We start from the raw sequence: 14940 nt of genomic DNA, 5'->3' as shown, positions 1-14940 counted from the left end.
AGAAGCCAGTGGTGGTGTAAAAGGGATTTTAAAAGGTTGGGTGCTGTAGAAATGCAAGAGCCTAAGGCATTGAGCTTTAGCCTTGAAAGACTTCTGAGTGGTGCTGTGCCAAGCAGGCATCTCTGAGGAGTGGGAGCTGCCCAGAGGCCCTGGGGTGACTCTTTGGGGAGGGGTTGCCTTTCAGGAGAGGCCTCTTCCTGTGGAGGAGACTTGAGACCCTTTTTGAGGTTGGTCAGTCGTCCTGGATTCTGGGTCCCATGGAGTCCAAGGAGAGAGGTGCCTGATCCAAGCAAAGAATTCCAGATTAGAATCTGAGTGACAGGGTTGAAGCCTCACCTCTGCAGATAAACAATCTAATGACTGTGGACAAATCTTTGAGAACCAGAGACTCAGAAAGGCAACTTGCTGAAGGAACCTTAGAAATCATTTCAATGTAGGGCCCACGATGGGCTGGTGGTGCGGCTGGAAATTCATGCATTTTTCCCCCCTTATTCCTGAACCTCAGCATTCTGGGCCTTGGCATTCTGGGCCTCAGTTTTCCCACAGGTGACATGAGGGCGTTGGATGAGAAAGTTCCTACAACAGTTTTGTGCTGAATGAGCATTCCCATGGGCCCCCAAGCTTTGGAGCTCAGACCAGGAACAGACAGCAGGCAGGCTGCTCCATCAGGCCATCAGCTGCTCAGGCCTAGCTACGGCAGGAAGCAGGATGGTCCACCGTCCCGGCCTGGATTGACAGGTTGGCCCGAGAAAGGGGAAGGCCGTAGAAGATACCCTTGCTTGGATGGGGATGGTGCCCGCACTGGCCTGAAAGGAGCTTACCATGGACACAACTGCACTTTTGAGTTTGAGAAACGTGTTAACCTCTCTGGGCCTCAGCGTTCTCACCTGAGAAAAACGTACCATAAAAACAGAAGAGTGGCTTCGAAGACCGAATGAGATTACGTCTGCGGAGTGTTTAACACAGGCTTCAATAAATGTTAGCTAGTGTTATTTTTATTATCTTTTAACATATATAGAATGAGAATATAGAAAAAAACCCTACTTTCTCCTATCTATACCTACGCTCAACATAGAACAGTTCTGTGACCTCCCACCAAACAATCCTCTGAAACCAACTGGGTGTCCTAGAAGTCAATGCTATTCTGACACTAACTGTAGTTAGCATGGACCCCACAGATTAGGGGCTCCGTCCCACCAGGCTGCCCCCACAGCCAACTTCAGATGCCAATTGCAAAGAGTAGGTCCCCAGGTAACCCACAACTTCTGTCTGACTTGGCTATAAATCACCACAAGGGGTTGATGACCCCCTTCTCGGGCTCAATAATTTGGTAGCACAACTCGCAGAACCCAGGAAAGCAGTGTGCTTATTGTTGCCAATTTATGACAAAGGGTATTTTAAAGGATAAAAATGAACAGCCAGATGAAGGGATATACAAGGCGAGGTACAGAGGTGTCTTGAGAGCAGGAGCATCTGTCCTTGTGAAGCTGGGGTGCACCATCCTCCTGGGACACGGATGTGTTCTTGCTCACCAACCTGGAAGCTCTCTGAACCCCATAGTTCAAGGATTTGTATGGAGGCTTCATCACAAAGCCATAGCCAATTATAAACTCAGTGTCCGCCCCTCTCCTCTTCCTGGAGGACCAGCGATGGGGTGGGCTGAAGTCTGTGGTGACTGGCCTTCCTCCGGGACCCCAGCCAAGAATCACCTCATTAGTACAGAAGACGCTCCTTTCACTAGGAGATTCTAAGGGAGTAAAAGTTCTATGTCAGAAACTGGGCTCAAAGACTAAAATTAGAACAAAGATGCTCCTAGCACCCTTATTACTCACCCTTATTACAGGGGTTTTAAGAACATTCAGAGATCATACATCTGAATTCACAGCAAGGCTACTGAGATGTCATCAGGGTAGAGAGGGCCAGAGGCCAGGTCTAAATCTTGCCTTCTTGGTGTCCCTGGATAAGGGACTTTCCCTCCCTGAACCTTGGCTGCCTCGTCTACAAAATGGGGCTGATTTAAACCCTCTCCCGTTGTGAGACTCAGTGACAGTGTGTTAAGCCCAGCGTTGCTTGCAGGGGGTGCTCATGAATGCAATTTTGGCTCTCCTTCCCTTGAAACGTTACTGGGAGGAGACTGCAGTCATTGGGTTTCTTGCTGTTTTTGCCAAAAAGCAAAGCAGAAAGCTTAAGACGAGGTAGCAGTGCCTCAGCCCCAGCGCTCCCTCCTTCTTCTATTAGGACCAGGATGGAAATAGGAAAAAAAGATGGGTCCCTGGTTGGATCTCTGCCCATCTTCCTCCCAGAGGGCCCTCGGATTCACTGCGGGTTGGAGTAAGGCAGTCCTGTGTCAGGGCATTACAAGTCCCCGCTAAGCAGGGAAGGGCTGTGCCCTGACCCCACGAAGGGAAGAGTGTCATGGGCCACTCCGTGTTTGTGTTACTGGGGCTTTGGAGGATCTGTGGCATTGTTACTCTAAGAGGCGTTGGCCTGAACCTGTTTGTCAGCCCTGGGAGGTTTGGGGCATTGTTACCCCAGGCCTGGCAGGTTCCATTAATCACCCTCTTGTCAGTTTTGATCCTCCACCGAGAGAGCAAGAGCTCCTGCTTTGGGCTGAATCACCCCTTTTCAGAGAGAGAGCTGAGCCATCAGCTTGGGCAGGAGGGCTGGGCAGGGTCAGGGGTCAGCCCGAATCCCCGGCCTAGCCAGGCTGTTAGAACACTGGCAATGTGCCCTAGCTCTGTCCCTGCTGATACCCCTGTGGGAAGCACAGGCCCGCTTCTCTACCCCAGAAAACAAAGGCCCAGAAAGCCCTGACTCAGATTTCTCCTTTCTGGTCTTGCTGAATCAGTGAAGGGGGTTCCAGGAGAACCTCATGCCTGTGCCACCCCACCCAGTCCCTGGCCTGGTATCATCCAGACCCTTGCGGCTGCTGTGGACCAGAAAGCTGCTCCCAAGATGCCATCCACAGCAACCCTGGCCCCTTGGTGAGTGGGGCCTGGGAGTCTGAGTTCAGGGTCCTCCATTGTCAGCCCTGGAATGGAGGGCCTTCTAGCCTGGCCTCACAGATGCCATCTGAGGTCCTTTCCTCCCAGCCTGAACGGGGAAGCTGCCTCTGGCAGGATTCTTACATAGTCCCTGAGTTTCTCAGCCGCATCTCAGGATCCTAAGCAGAGACCCTGGCCCCAGGTCCTGTGTCACATCCTCTTACGTGGCCTCTTGATCAAACACTCACAGGCTGGGACAGACCTCATATGACTGGTGTACTAGAAAGGACCCTGCTCACGTTATTACAGGGCCATCTTCCTGGACGTGGCTGTGCCCTAAAGCAGTTAGTATCATGGAGTGATTCAACACGAGGGCCAGACCGACCCAGGGCGTCTCAACCTCAACACTATTGATATTTTGGTTCTGATAATTCTTTGCTGTGGGGACTGTCTTGCACCTTATAATATGTTTAGCAGCATCCCCGGTCTTTAACTATCAGTAGTACCCCCAAGTTGTAACAACCGAAATGTTCCTAGACATTATCAAACGTCCTCTTGGGAGCAAAGTAGCCTCTAGCTGAGGACCTCTGAACTTGTCTATGGGGACAGAAGCTGGAAGAGTGGTTACCTCAGGGGTGTGGAGTCAGGTAATTGACTGGGAAAAGGTACAAGGACATTTATGGAATGCTGGGAATGTCCTGGGTGGTGTTTACACAGGTAGTGCATACCCATGCATGACATCAAGCTGGACACGTGATCTACACATTTTACTGTATGAAAAATGTACCTAAAAAAAATGTGCCTTAGTGTCAGACAGAACCAAACTTGGATTTCAGTCCTGATTCTGCCCTTAAGGTTCATTTTCCTCATGTGTAAATGGGGGCAACAGTAGGACCCTCCTCCTGGGGCTGCTGTGAAGGTTAAATGAGACGACGAGTATAAAGTAACTTCACCCGGTTCCTGCCTATGGTGAGGGCTATGAGAATATTCGCTATGATAATGGACAGGGCCACTTCCTCTTTCCACGCCTGAGTTTCCACAGCTGTGTCTGATGGCCCCTAAGATCCCTCTGTCACTGTGACTTTTTCTGATGGCCTGGGAGGTATTTCTTTATCAGTCTAAATACTTTCAAGGCGGTTGATTCTATTGGACCAAGCCAAGTTTGTCATCAGAGTTGCTGGGGCCCCTGGAGTAGATGAAGTGCTAAGAAGAACCCAGGACATCCCAGTCAGAAGTTTTAGGTATAGAAAAAGGGAAGGTCGAGGGCTACGGTGATCTTGGAAAGCACAGAGCCACTCTGCAGCCACCACTTTCCTTGTAGAAGCTCCTGGCAGGCCTCTGCATCTCAGGTCCTGTTCTAATACTGGGTGGGGCTCAGAGCCTGCGGAGTGAACTCCTTAAGTGGAGGTGAAACAGAATTCACTTGTCAAAAGGGCAGTCTCAGGCAGAATGTTGTCCCCTCTGAATCATTCCTTTTGTTAAGGATTAAAAAAAAGCCATCCCCAAAAGGCACAACCCACCCTGGAGAGAGCAGAGATAACTAAGCTTGTGGGAAACAGAAGTGCAGTTGGCACCAAGTCAGAGGGTGGGGAAGGGAGGAGAGAAGATATCCAGCCCCTATGGAGGTGTATAAAAGGTGTCCACTCTAGGGAAGAGCCACAGTCCTCAGCCCAGGCCAAGCAAGCTTCTGTCTGCACCTGCTCTCAATCCTGCTCTCACCATGAGCCTCCGCCTGCAGAGCTCCTCCGCCAGCTATGGAGGCGGTTTTGGGGGTGGCTCTTGCCAGCTGGGAGGAGGCCGCGGTGTCTCTAGCTGTTCAACTCGGTTTGTCTCTGGGGGATCAGCTGGAGGCTATGGAGGCGGCGTGAGCTGTGGCTTTGGTGGAGGGGCTAGTAGTGGCTTTGGAGGTGGCTACGGAGGTGGCCTTGGAGGTGGCTACGGAGGTGGCCTTGGAGGTGGCTTTGGTGGGGGTTTTGCTGGTGGCTTTGCTGACTTTGGTGCTTGCGATGGTGGCCTCCTCACTGGCAATGAGAAGATCACCATGCAGAACCTCAACGACCGCCTGGCTTCCTACCTGGAGAAGGTACGCGCCCTGGAGGAGGCCAACGCCGACCTGGAGGTGAAGATCCGTGACTGGCACCTGAAACAGAGCCCAGCTAGCCCTGAGCGGGACTACAGCCCCTACCACAAGACGATTGACGAGCTGCGGGACAAGGTGAGCCCTTGGAAGCTGAGGAGGGGACCTCTATGCAGGGCAGAGCCTCCAAGGTCAAGAAACAGTGTTGTGGGGGACCAGGTGTGGATAGAATTCACATCCTTCTTGCAGGAGAAAAGCCTACTCTTTTACTACCAAGAGTCTCTATCTGTGATGGACTTTCTCATGCCACAACTCCCCAAATGCATTTTCTCTCATTATTCATTTTTATGATTGTTATTCCTCATGTCAGTTTTTCTACTGCTTTCCAGACAGTTATGTTATTCATGAGTCGATCTCTGTAATCCTAACCTACTGAATTATCTGGAAACATGACAGGTTTAAAAGCCACTAAGAATGCGGGAAATCAACAGAGAAAGAGAGACATGTTCATTCATTGCCCTGGGAATAATTGTTTACTTTGTAGGGGACCCATTCAAACTGGTATTCTCAATTGGCGATGGCCAAATTGGGGGAGAGAGAGGCAGAGGCTTAGTCTGTGCTGAGCCTGGGTGCCCTCTGTCAAGCCCTGTCTGTTGTGCTGTGATATCAGCCTGTTGGAGCAGAAATCTACCAGCCTGGGCTGAGTCCCGGCCATATGGAGTAGGCTTTCAGTGCTTTGGAATATAATAAATTCAAACGGATGGGAATATTTGTTGGATTTCCCCACCACTCAGCTGGGAGGTCAGCTCCAGCAAAGTGGTTGTGAGATATGTGGCACCAAACCGAGTCCCTCCTGACTTTCAGGGGAGGGATCTCAAGACAGTGGCCTAGAGAGGGTGCTAGTCTGAGGCTGCCGAGACATGACGAACCAAAGATGTTCTCAGCAGGTCGTTCTTCAGAAATGCACTCCCTGCATCTTCCCTAGGGTGCTCATCCATGGAATATTAAAGTGATAGAAATGACTGGAGGGGATGCAGCCACACCCCTCACCTTACAGAAGAGCAATGGAGGCCCAGAGGGAAATGCTTTGTCCCAGCTCACAGGACAGTTTAGAGGCAGAGCCCCATGGGAACCAGGTCCTGCCCATGTTTTCCCAGGCCACCTCCTCAAGCACATGGACCTCCCAGAGTAAGCTTGTCTAACCTGTGGCCGGTGGGCTGCATGTGGCCCAGGACGGCTTTGACTGAGGCCTAACACAAATTTGTAAGCTTTCTTTAAACATTATGAGGTTTTTCTGCCAATTTCTTTTTAGCCCATCAGATATTGTTAATGTTAGCATATTTTATGTGTGGCCCAAGACAATTCTTCTTCTTCCAGTGTGGCCCAGGGAAGCCAACAGACTGGATACCCATGCCCTAGAGGTAACTTTCTTCTGCATTTTGTAGATCCTGACCGCCACTATCGAAAACAACCGGGTCATCCTGGAGATTGACAATGCCAGGCTGGCTGCAGATGACTTCAGGCTCAAGTGAGTTTTCTTTTCCCTCCTTCTCCTTTCCCAGGAGTCTCTTAGTTTAGACAAAAGCTCATCTGACCAACGACATTGGAGCATCCCAGGAATGAAGGTCTAGAAGTATTGGAGTCCAGTGCAGGGGTGGAGGGAGTGTCTCATATCATTTATGTCTTGCTTTTTCAAAGCACATTTCTTTCTTTTTTTTTCTTTTTTTTTACTATTTTAGGTATGAGAACGAGCTGGCCCTGCGCCAGAGCGTGGAGGCTGACATCAACGGCCTGCGCCGGGTGCTGGATGAGCTCACCCTGTCTAAGACTGACCTGGAGATGCAGATCGAGAGCCTGAATGAGGAGCTGGCCTACATGAAGAAGAACCACGAGGAGGTGAGCGGGGATTGCAGGCTGCCCTGGGCTGAGCCACCTCCAGTGAGAAGGAGGAGCCCTCCCCTGCAGCTGGACACGGTCCTCCACTGTAGGACCTGGAAACACTTTCCAGGACACCCTGCCAGCACTCAGAGCCAAGGAGAGGGAGGATGTGGAGCATCTCACATCTTCCTTTCCCATCCCCACAGGAGATGAAGGAATTCAGCAACCAGGTGGTCGGCCAGGTCAACGTGGAGATGGACGCCACCCCAGGCATTGACCTGACCCGCGTGCTGGCAGAGATGCGGGAGCAGTACGAGGCCATGGCAGAGAGGAACCGCCGGGATGCTGAGGAATGGTTCCACGCCAAGGTACCCGGCCCTCCCACCCCACATAGCCTTATCCCATATAGCCAGGGGAGCCAGGCGGACACAGCCTCTCGGTCAGGCTGCTTGAGCTGAGCTTCCCCATCACCTTCTTCCTGCTTGCATTTCAGAGTGCAGAGCTGAACAAGGAGGTGTCTACCAACACTGCCATGATTCAGACCAGCAAGACAGAGATCACGGAGCTCAGGCGCACGCTCCAGGGGCTGGAGATTGAGTTGCAGTCCCAGCTGAGCATGGTATGCCTGCGGCCTCCTGCCCGGTGGCCACCACCTCTAGGTTTCCCTCTGGCCTGGCTCCCCCTGTAACTTCTTCTCTGTCGCTCCACCAGAAAGCTGGGCTGGAGAACACGGTGGCGGAGACGGAGTGCCGCTACGCCGTGCAGCTGCAGCAGATCCAGGGGCTCATCAGCAGCATCGAGGCCCAGCTGAGCGAGCTCCGCAGCGAGATGGAGTGCCAGAACCAGGAGTACAAGATGCTGCTGGACATCAAGACGCGGCTGGAGCAGGAGATCGCCACCTACCGCAGCCTGCTCGAGGGCCAGGACGCCAGGTAGGTCCTCTCCAGCCTCTTTCTTAGGATAGTGACTGCAGGACCCGTGGGTGTCAGAGCAGGCAGCGCCTTAGAGATCCACTCCCTCATGTCAGAGAGGAGACCCCTCACTGAGTTTACGGGACATTTCCTTCGTAGGCTGCAAGGTTAACACCTTTAAACTTTCGAATTCTGGCCTCCGAGTTCGACTGGAGGGAATAGAGACCGTGGAGGGAACATCTGATATTGGAAAAATATGAGCTTGGATTCAGTTCAGCTGAACAAAGCTATTACTATGGTGCTTTAACAGCCTTTAGACCCTTAGCAGAGATCAAGCCACCTTGTGGGCTCAGGGCTCAGGTGGAGGGTTGCGGGTTTGGGCGATCCAGAGGGAGGACAAACACCCTGAATCTTGTGGCTAATAATATCTCCCCTTGAGACCTCTCAGACAGACAGATAGACAGGCAAGACACACAGGCACCTGATGCTGCTGCCTCTTGAGCTGGGGGCACAGCTAGGAGGCACTAGAGTCCAGCCCAGGAGCTCCAAATGATAAGCCGAGGCACTCCCCCAGGGGAACAGGTCAGCACCTGCCCTCAGTTACCCTCTGCTCATGGCCACCTCTCTCCTCTCTCCCAGGATGACTGGTGTCCCCTCCTCAGCAGGTAAGGGAACAGCCCCATGGTGTAGGGGGAGACGGAGTTAGGCTCCTGTTCACTGCCCCAATGAGGGTGGGAGCTGGTGGGGAGGGAGGGAGCCAGTGCTGGGCTCTCCAGTGTAGGGAGGGGGAGAGCTGGGGTGGAAGTGGTCATTTGCTCATTGATTTTCCTTTTGAAATTGATGGCTCTGCCCCATAGAGCTATTGGGCTGTCTTGGCAAGAGCCATCTTTGGGGACAATAAAGAGTCCCCATCCATGAACCACCTGACTACTGAGGAGTTTGTGAGCCCTCCTGGGGGGTCCTGCCCTGGCCTGAGGTCGGTCTCCTCCAGCCTGAGTGTGTTTTGTCTCCTGTTTCCCAGGAAGTGTCAGCCCTCGTAGCACCTCTGTTACCACAACTTCCAGTGCCTCTGTGACCACCACCTCTAATGCCTCTGGCCGCCGCACTTCTGATGTCCGTAGGCCTTAAATCTGCCTGGCGTCCCCTCCCTCTGTCTTCAGCACCCTGAGGAGGAGAGAGCTGGCAGTTCCCTGCAGGAGAGAGGAGGGGCTGCTGGACCCAAGGCTCAATCCCTCTGCTTTCAGGACCCCACATCCCGACTCTCTCCTGAGGATGGGCCCTCTGCTCTTCTCTTCCCGTTGGATCTCCCTCCTCTCTGACCTGGATAATCTTTGGTTTCTCAACTTCTCTACCCCAAAGAAACAATAATTCAATAAAGTTTCCTGCCTTTCTGCAAACATATTTTTGATTCTGGCCTGGTTTCTGAGGTGGCCCCTGCTAGGTCCCTGGTTTAGAGGGTGAGGGGGACACAGCTGGGTGGAGCAGCTAATCCAGACAAGGACAGGCCTAAGGAACTTTCTATCTAGGAAGGACAGACACAGGCCCATGGGCCATCTGAGCACACAGGCACAACAGCAAACACAGAGGACACAGGCAGCTCACAGACGATGGTGTCCGGCAGACATGGACAGACGGAACACACCAGAGGCAGCGCAGGGGCACGTGAGCCAGTTCAACAGCCTGGCAGATGAGGATGTTCAGTGAGAACGGCAGCGATGCGCTGATAGTGGAGTCAAGGGTGGGGGAAATGTGGGCGTCAAGTACAGAGGCCTCTGGGGCAGGCTGCAAGGGGCCGGTGAAGGGGTGATCTGGGGAGAAGGAGGTCCAGGCCCCACCTGCTGCCTCCCTGCTTCCTGCAGAGAGTGTTTCTTCTCAGGCAAATGGCTCCCTGTTGGCCTGAGGCATCCACTCCTAATGTCCTCCCTGGCCCACGGCTAGGTCCTGCCACTCCCAGCTACTCCTGGGACCAGCTTCCTGGCCGGCCGAAGGGGCAGAAAAGAAGCTGGCCCCTTCTCTCTGCACTCCCCGCTCTCCCCCTGCCCCTCTGGCTGCCCCTGCTCTGATTTGCAGCCTCCTCTTGCTCTGCTCACTCCTTACACGTTGACTCACTCCCTGGATTCTGGTGTGGGTGTTCTCTTTTTCCTCTTCACTGTCCCTGTGGGTCATCCAGGACATGCCCATGGTTACAGTTGCCCATATGTTCTGATAATGCCCAAACTCGAATCTCCACTGAGGTCCCTCCCAGTCTCAGACTCCCATCACCAACTGTGAGCCGGACATCACCTCCTTCAATCCACCCATGCAAAAGAGCGCCCATCATCCTCCTAGATCTGGTCCTTCCTTGTCCTTTATCCTGGAGAACCTGGAAAGCTGAGCCAGGAGCCCGGATCCTGGCCTTGTCTCTCTCCCTCACCCCCTTCACAAGGCTTCCCATGGACACTGCATTAGTCATAATGTCCTTCCTGGTCCTAACTATGGGCATGTGGCCACAGCCTCCTCGCTGGCCTCCCTGCCTCCATGCTCCACACTCTAGCAGGGGCGATTACTAGAAACTGAGTCTTCTTCTCAGCTTAGAGACACCCCAACCGCTCCCTACGGGTCACCGAGGAAAGCCTAGACTCCTCGGCCGCCTCCAGGTCCTGGTGGTGCAGCTTCTTCTGGCCTCTCCCCAGCTCTGGCTCCTACACTGGCCTCCCTCACCCACCTCAAATTCTTGCCACCCCAAACTGCCCTCGAGGAAGCAGGCAGGTGGCTGGGCACCCTGGGGGTTTTGCTCAACGAGAGACCTGCATCTGACCCAGCCTTCCTCCCTCCTTTCTCTCCACACTCCTGTCTTGGTTTTATTGGAGACTCCCAATTTTTATTCAAAATTCAGACGAGATGGACACCCCCTCCTCTGCAGCACCTGGCTGAGGTGGGGCACAGTTGGGTGTTCACATGTGTGCGCCCATCTGTCCTAGCACTGACAGTGTGCTCTAAGTGGCAGGGCTGTGCCTTCCTCCAAGGGGGGTCTGTCATCCAACGGAGTGCAGGTGGGCTCCGTCAGTGCTGATGAAAGGCAGAGATGAATGAACAAACTGGGGAAACGCCCCTCTAGTGCCATTTGATTTTTGTCATGGGGCTTAAGGCAGAGGGTAGATGGAGTTCCGGCACCCTGGCCATCTGCCCCCTTCCTCTGGCACCATCCTCATATTCCCTCCCCTCCCTCTGCTGCTCCCTGTGTGGTTGATTCTCCCCCTTCCTTGTCTTCCTTCTCATCCCCCACCTCAAGCCTGGGTATGGGCTGCACGCAGTTGTCTTATTCACACAGCGGTTGCTCAGACATGCCTGGCACAGCTTGCTAAACCAGCAGAAAGGTGTCCACCCTCCACCATTCCAAATCCCACCCCAGACCCCACCACCCGCACTACAGAACAAGGTGGGGCTCGGCTCAAGTTCACGTGCCTGGAACGGTGCCAGGAGCTAAGGCATCAAAGAGAAACAGGACATGCCCTTGCTCCCGGCACCTTTTAACCTTTTTTGTAACCTATTTGGTCAGCAGCTATCTATGAGTGATGGCTGTATACCAGGCACTGTGTGGGGTCCCGGAGAAAGAGAGGCAGATGAAAGGAAGCCTCTGTCTTCAAGGAGTCCACGGGTCAACAGGAAGGTAGGAGGAACCACCCACACCAATGAACTGTCACAGTCTTCACAGCTCTGCTCGGGTTTCATTGTTTGCTCTAGGTCTTCTCTGGTCTTCCCCACCGATCCCAGCAAGACCCTGTGCTGTCAGCAATGACTGGACTGCAATGTTCATGGAGCCTAGAGCCACAGGGACCTGATTTGCATTTGTAATCCTGGGCAAGTTACTCAACCTTCCTGGCCTCACTTCCTCATCTGCTAAGTCTTCCTTCCTTATAGGTTAATTAAAGTCCAAGTGCTCAGAACAGTCACTGGTGTACAGTAAGTGCTCAGTAAACAAGATACCTCTGGTCATGATCTTTCTGGTTCTCTTTTCTAAGCTATGCGTTCCTTCTGGGTAGGGCCGATTTCATCGTCGGTCTCATCCTCATACCTAGAATGTTATAAGGGCTGAATGGAGAAATGAGGGAATAAATAGATACAAGCCATGGGAAATGAAAGTTGTTAGTAAGCATTGTACAGAGGGCACAGGAGTCCCTACCTTACACTGAGAGAGGGACCTGGGGTCTCAACGCTGAACTACCCTGGCTGCTCCAAGGCACCACGGGGTCTAGATCCCAGGGCTTACAGGGCCTGGAGCAGCCTCTCTTCCTCAGACCCTGGGCAAGGCTATTTAGGGCAGCCCTCTCATTCTCTGAGCTAGTTTTGCAGAACATGGTGGGGGGTGAGGGTAGTTGTCCATGGGAGCAGTGATATGAGCTGCACTCCAGGCCCAGTGGGGACTCTGGCCTGGGAACCTTTCACCTAGACCCCAGGGAGGACACTGAGAAGCTGGGCCCCATCTGGGGACCTCTGTGGCCCCATCAGGAATCCTGGGGAAGCTCAGAGGGCAGGCCAAGAGCAGGTGTTTCTGCCAAAGCTACTGCAGGAGCCTTCCTGAGTTGGGAATAGAAGGTGGTCATCTTGGCTCTATGGTCAGAAGGGTGGGAGAGGCAGTGGGCGGTGAATCCACCTCATTCTCTCTAGGACTCAACTCTTTATCAGGTGTGGGCGGCCATTCAAACGAGGGCAGATTTATCAGGCCTGCTGGGTTGACCTTCCCAGGGTTGACCTACATGCCACGCCCATGCCAGTCTCACACCGATGCTTCCCACTGCTGTGGCTATGAGGAAACAGCCCCTTTGCAGTGGCATCTGGCTAATCTCCATACCAATGATTGTGAATGAAGCCATGTCAGCACAAGAGATGCCGGAATGAAAGAGATAATGGAAAGGGGGACACAGTGGCATATTCTTTATTCTCATCCTTTCTTTCATTTCATCTTTACAGCAATCCCATGAATTGGCGCAGCTGTGCCCATTTTACACATAGAAAGACTGAGGTCTGGACAGGGTCAAAGACCTGCCCAGCGGGAGAGCTGGGACCTGTGGTTCCAATGTGCTTTCCAAGACTGGCGCTGGTCCTTGGCCAAGGGTCAAGCATTCAGCTCCAGGAATCTGGGGGAAAAGCGAGGCTCTCTCCCAGATCCCAAAGCCTAGGGGATGAAGGAATCAAGCCTGCGATATTCCTGGGGTGTCTTGGTGCCTCAGAGCCAGGTGAGGCTCTGGAGGGAGGAGGGCAGCGGGTGGCCCACACAGGTGGAGAGACATGGCACTGTCCTGTGACTCCTGGAACTTCAGCCACTTCCTACTCACTCTGAGCAGCAGGCACCTCCCTCTCTTCCAGGCTCCACCCTGGGGAATGAGCCAGGTTGCTGCCCTCCTCAATGCGGTGGCTATCCTGCCCGGGCCCTGCAGAGGGCAGGCTCACCCCAGAAAGTAGGGCAGTGCCTCCATGGCCACGTGCTGGGACGCAGGGTGGAGGGGGTGGCCCCTAGACCCAGTCCTGGCCGGGCCTGGTCTCAACATGGGGCCCCAGCTGGGCCCTTGACAAGCAGGCTGTGGCTGCAGGCACGTTCGAGGCCTGAGACCCCCTTGGTGCCTATTCCCCCTCTGTGTTGGGTGATAGCTTTGAGGATCCATAATAGATCCTGAGTCCCAGCCAAGGGAAGCCCTAAGGGAGGATTAGGAGCGAAGCCATAGCAGGGGGTGCAGGGTGATGGGTGTGATGGACTTTTCCGGCGTATTTTTTTTTTTTTTTGAGATGGAGTTTTGCTCTGTCACCCAGGCTGGAGTGCAGTGGCATGATCTCTGCTCACTGCAACCTCTGCCTCCTGGATTCAAGCAATTCTCCTGCCTCAGCCTCCCAAGTAGCTGGGATTACAGACATGTGCCACCATGCTCAGCTAATTTTTGTATTTTTACTAGAGACAGGGTTTCACCATGTTGGCCAGGCTGGTCTCGAACTCCTGACCTCAGGTGATCCACCTGCCTCGGCCTCTCAGACTGCTGGGATTACAGACGTGAGCCACTGCCCCTGGCCACTTCCAGCTTTTCTTATTCAGCTGTGGGGGCCCTTCCTTCCTCTCTGCCTGGGTCAGGGCTTCTGAGGGGCTGCCCAGGGACCTGCCCTCTTTTGGATGGTGTCCCTGGGACTGTTGGTAGCTGGAGCGAAGCAGAATATGTGGTTTGTGTCCCTTTGAGCAGCTCCTCTGGGGGCTCCAAAAGAGCTGGACACACTTCACACCCTCCATCCTCTTACAGAGTTTGAGAGAAAATAAGCAGGTAGCAGGTGTTGCTGAGACTTGCACAGGCACCTGCTGAGGGTGGGTATTTGGGGGACTTGGCCAAGAACGGGTATCCCTTTTTATGAACAGTCATAATGACTGTGGCTTCTTTCATCCAAGGATCTCAGACCAGTTTGAAAGTAAAATCCACAGTGTCAGGCATGGTAAATTACAGTCCGGAGCCCGCAGTCTGGTTTGTAGACACGCTTTTGTTAGTAGGAATAGAGTCAAATCAATTGCATGCTGGGCCCTGTAAATGCAGACTACAAGTTCAATCAAACAGGGTGTTTGGAAAATTCACTTTATGGTTCAGCTAAGTGATACTTGAATCAAGGGGACGCTAGACACTGAGGTACCAGCTCTTTTCTCCCAGTGGGCCTGGCCGTGCATCTCCCACAATCACAGCTTCTCCAAACACACCAGGGAGAGAAAGGACGCTCCGAAATGCTCCAACCATAAAAGTGGGGTGGGGGAGTTAGGGACTCAGTGGGTCTGAGCAGGAGACTATGGACTCTTCCAGATGGGAGCTGGCAGCCAGTGCAGCTGTGCAGGGAGAGCTGGCCCCAGGGGAGAAGGCGGTGGGCCCTGAGATGTGGAAGGCTGAGCTTGGCCACAAAAGGACCAGAGAGGTATGGCTTAAGGCTGGGGTGAGGGTGGCTCTCTGGGTATCTACCATAGCAAAAGCAGCTTGGAGCAGAACCTTGAAGTCCTGGGCAAGTGCAAAAACCACACCCCAGGGGGAGAGAAAATACTTTTGTATTTTGGGGGAGAAGAGATTTCTAGAGTAACTCTGGGCCTTGTCAA

The 14940-nt window shown here is 53.3% G+C and overlaps 1 protein-coding gene across 4 annotated transcripts; it reads left to right on the top strand.

Annotated features, from left to right (window-relative positions):
• The first annotated feature begins 4642 nt into the window (after positions 1 to 4642).
• Positions 4643 to 9251, top strand: KRT13 (keratin 13). Of its 4 annotated transcripts, XM_023204133.2 has the most exons (8): positions 4649 to 5199; positions 6507 to 6589; positions 6801 to 6957; positions 7146 to 7307; positions 7433 to 7558; positions 7651 to 7871; positions 8490 to 8515; positions 8872 to 9251. In XM_023204133.2, the coding sequence occupies exons 1-8, from the start codon at positions 4705 to 4707 to the stop codon at positions 8976 to 8978; spliced, it is 1377 nt and encodes a 458-aa protein (XP_023059901.1). In that variant the 5' UTR covers positions 4649 to 4704; the 3' UTR covers positions 8979 to 9251. The 4 variants fall into 4 exon arrangements, with proteins under 4 accessions (XP_023059903.1, XP_023059901.1, XP_023059902.1 ...); XM_023204135.1 differs by lacking the exons at positions 8490 to 8515; positions 8872 to 9251 and having other exon boundaries at positions 4643 to 4808; positions 5020 to 5199; positions 7651 to 7991; XM_023204134.2 differs by lacking the exon at positions 8490 to 8515.
• Positions 9252 to 14940: the final 5689 nt, after the last annotated feature.

Source organism: Piliocolobus tephrosceles, chromosome 16, assembly GCF_002776525.5.
Source record: "Piliocolobus tephrosceles isolate RC106 chromosome 16, ASM277652v3, whole genome shotgun sequence".
Classification (NCBI taxonomy): Eukaryota; Metazoa; Chordata; class Mammalia; order Primates; family Cercopithecidae; genus Piliocolobus; species Piliocolobus tephrosceles.
Note: the sequence above shows the minus strand (reverse complement) of the source record. Positions and strands in the feature narration are given on the sequence as shown.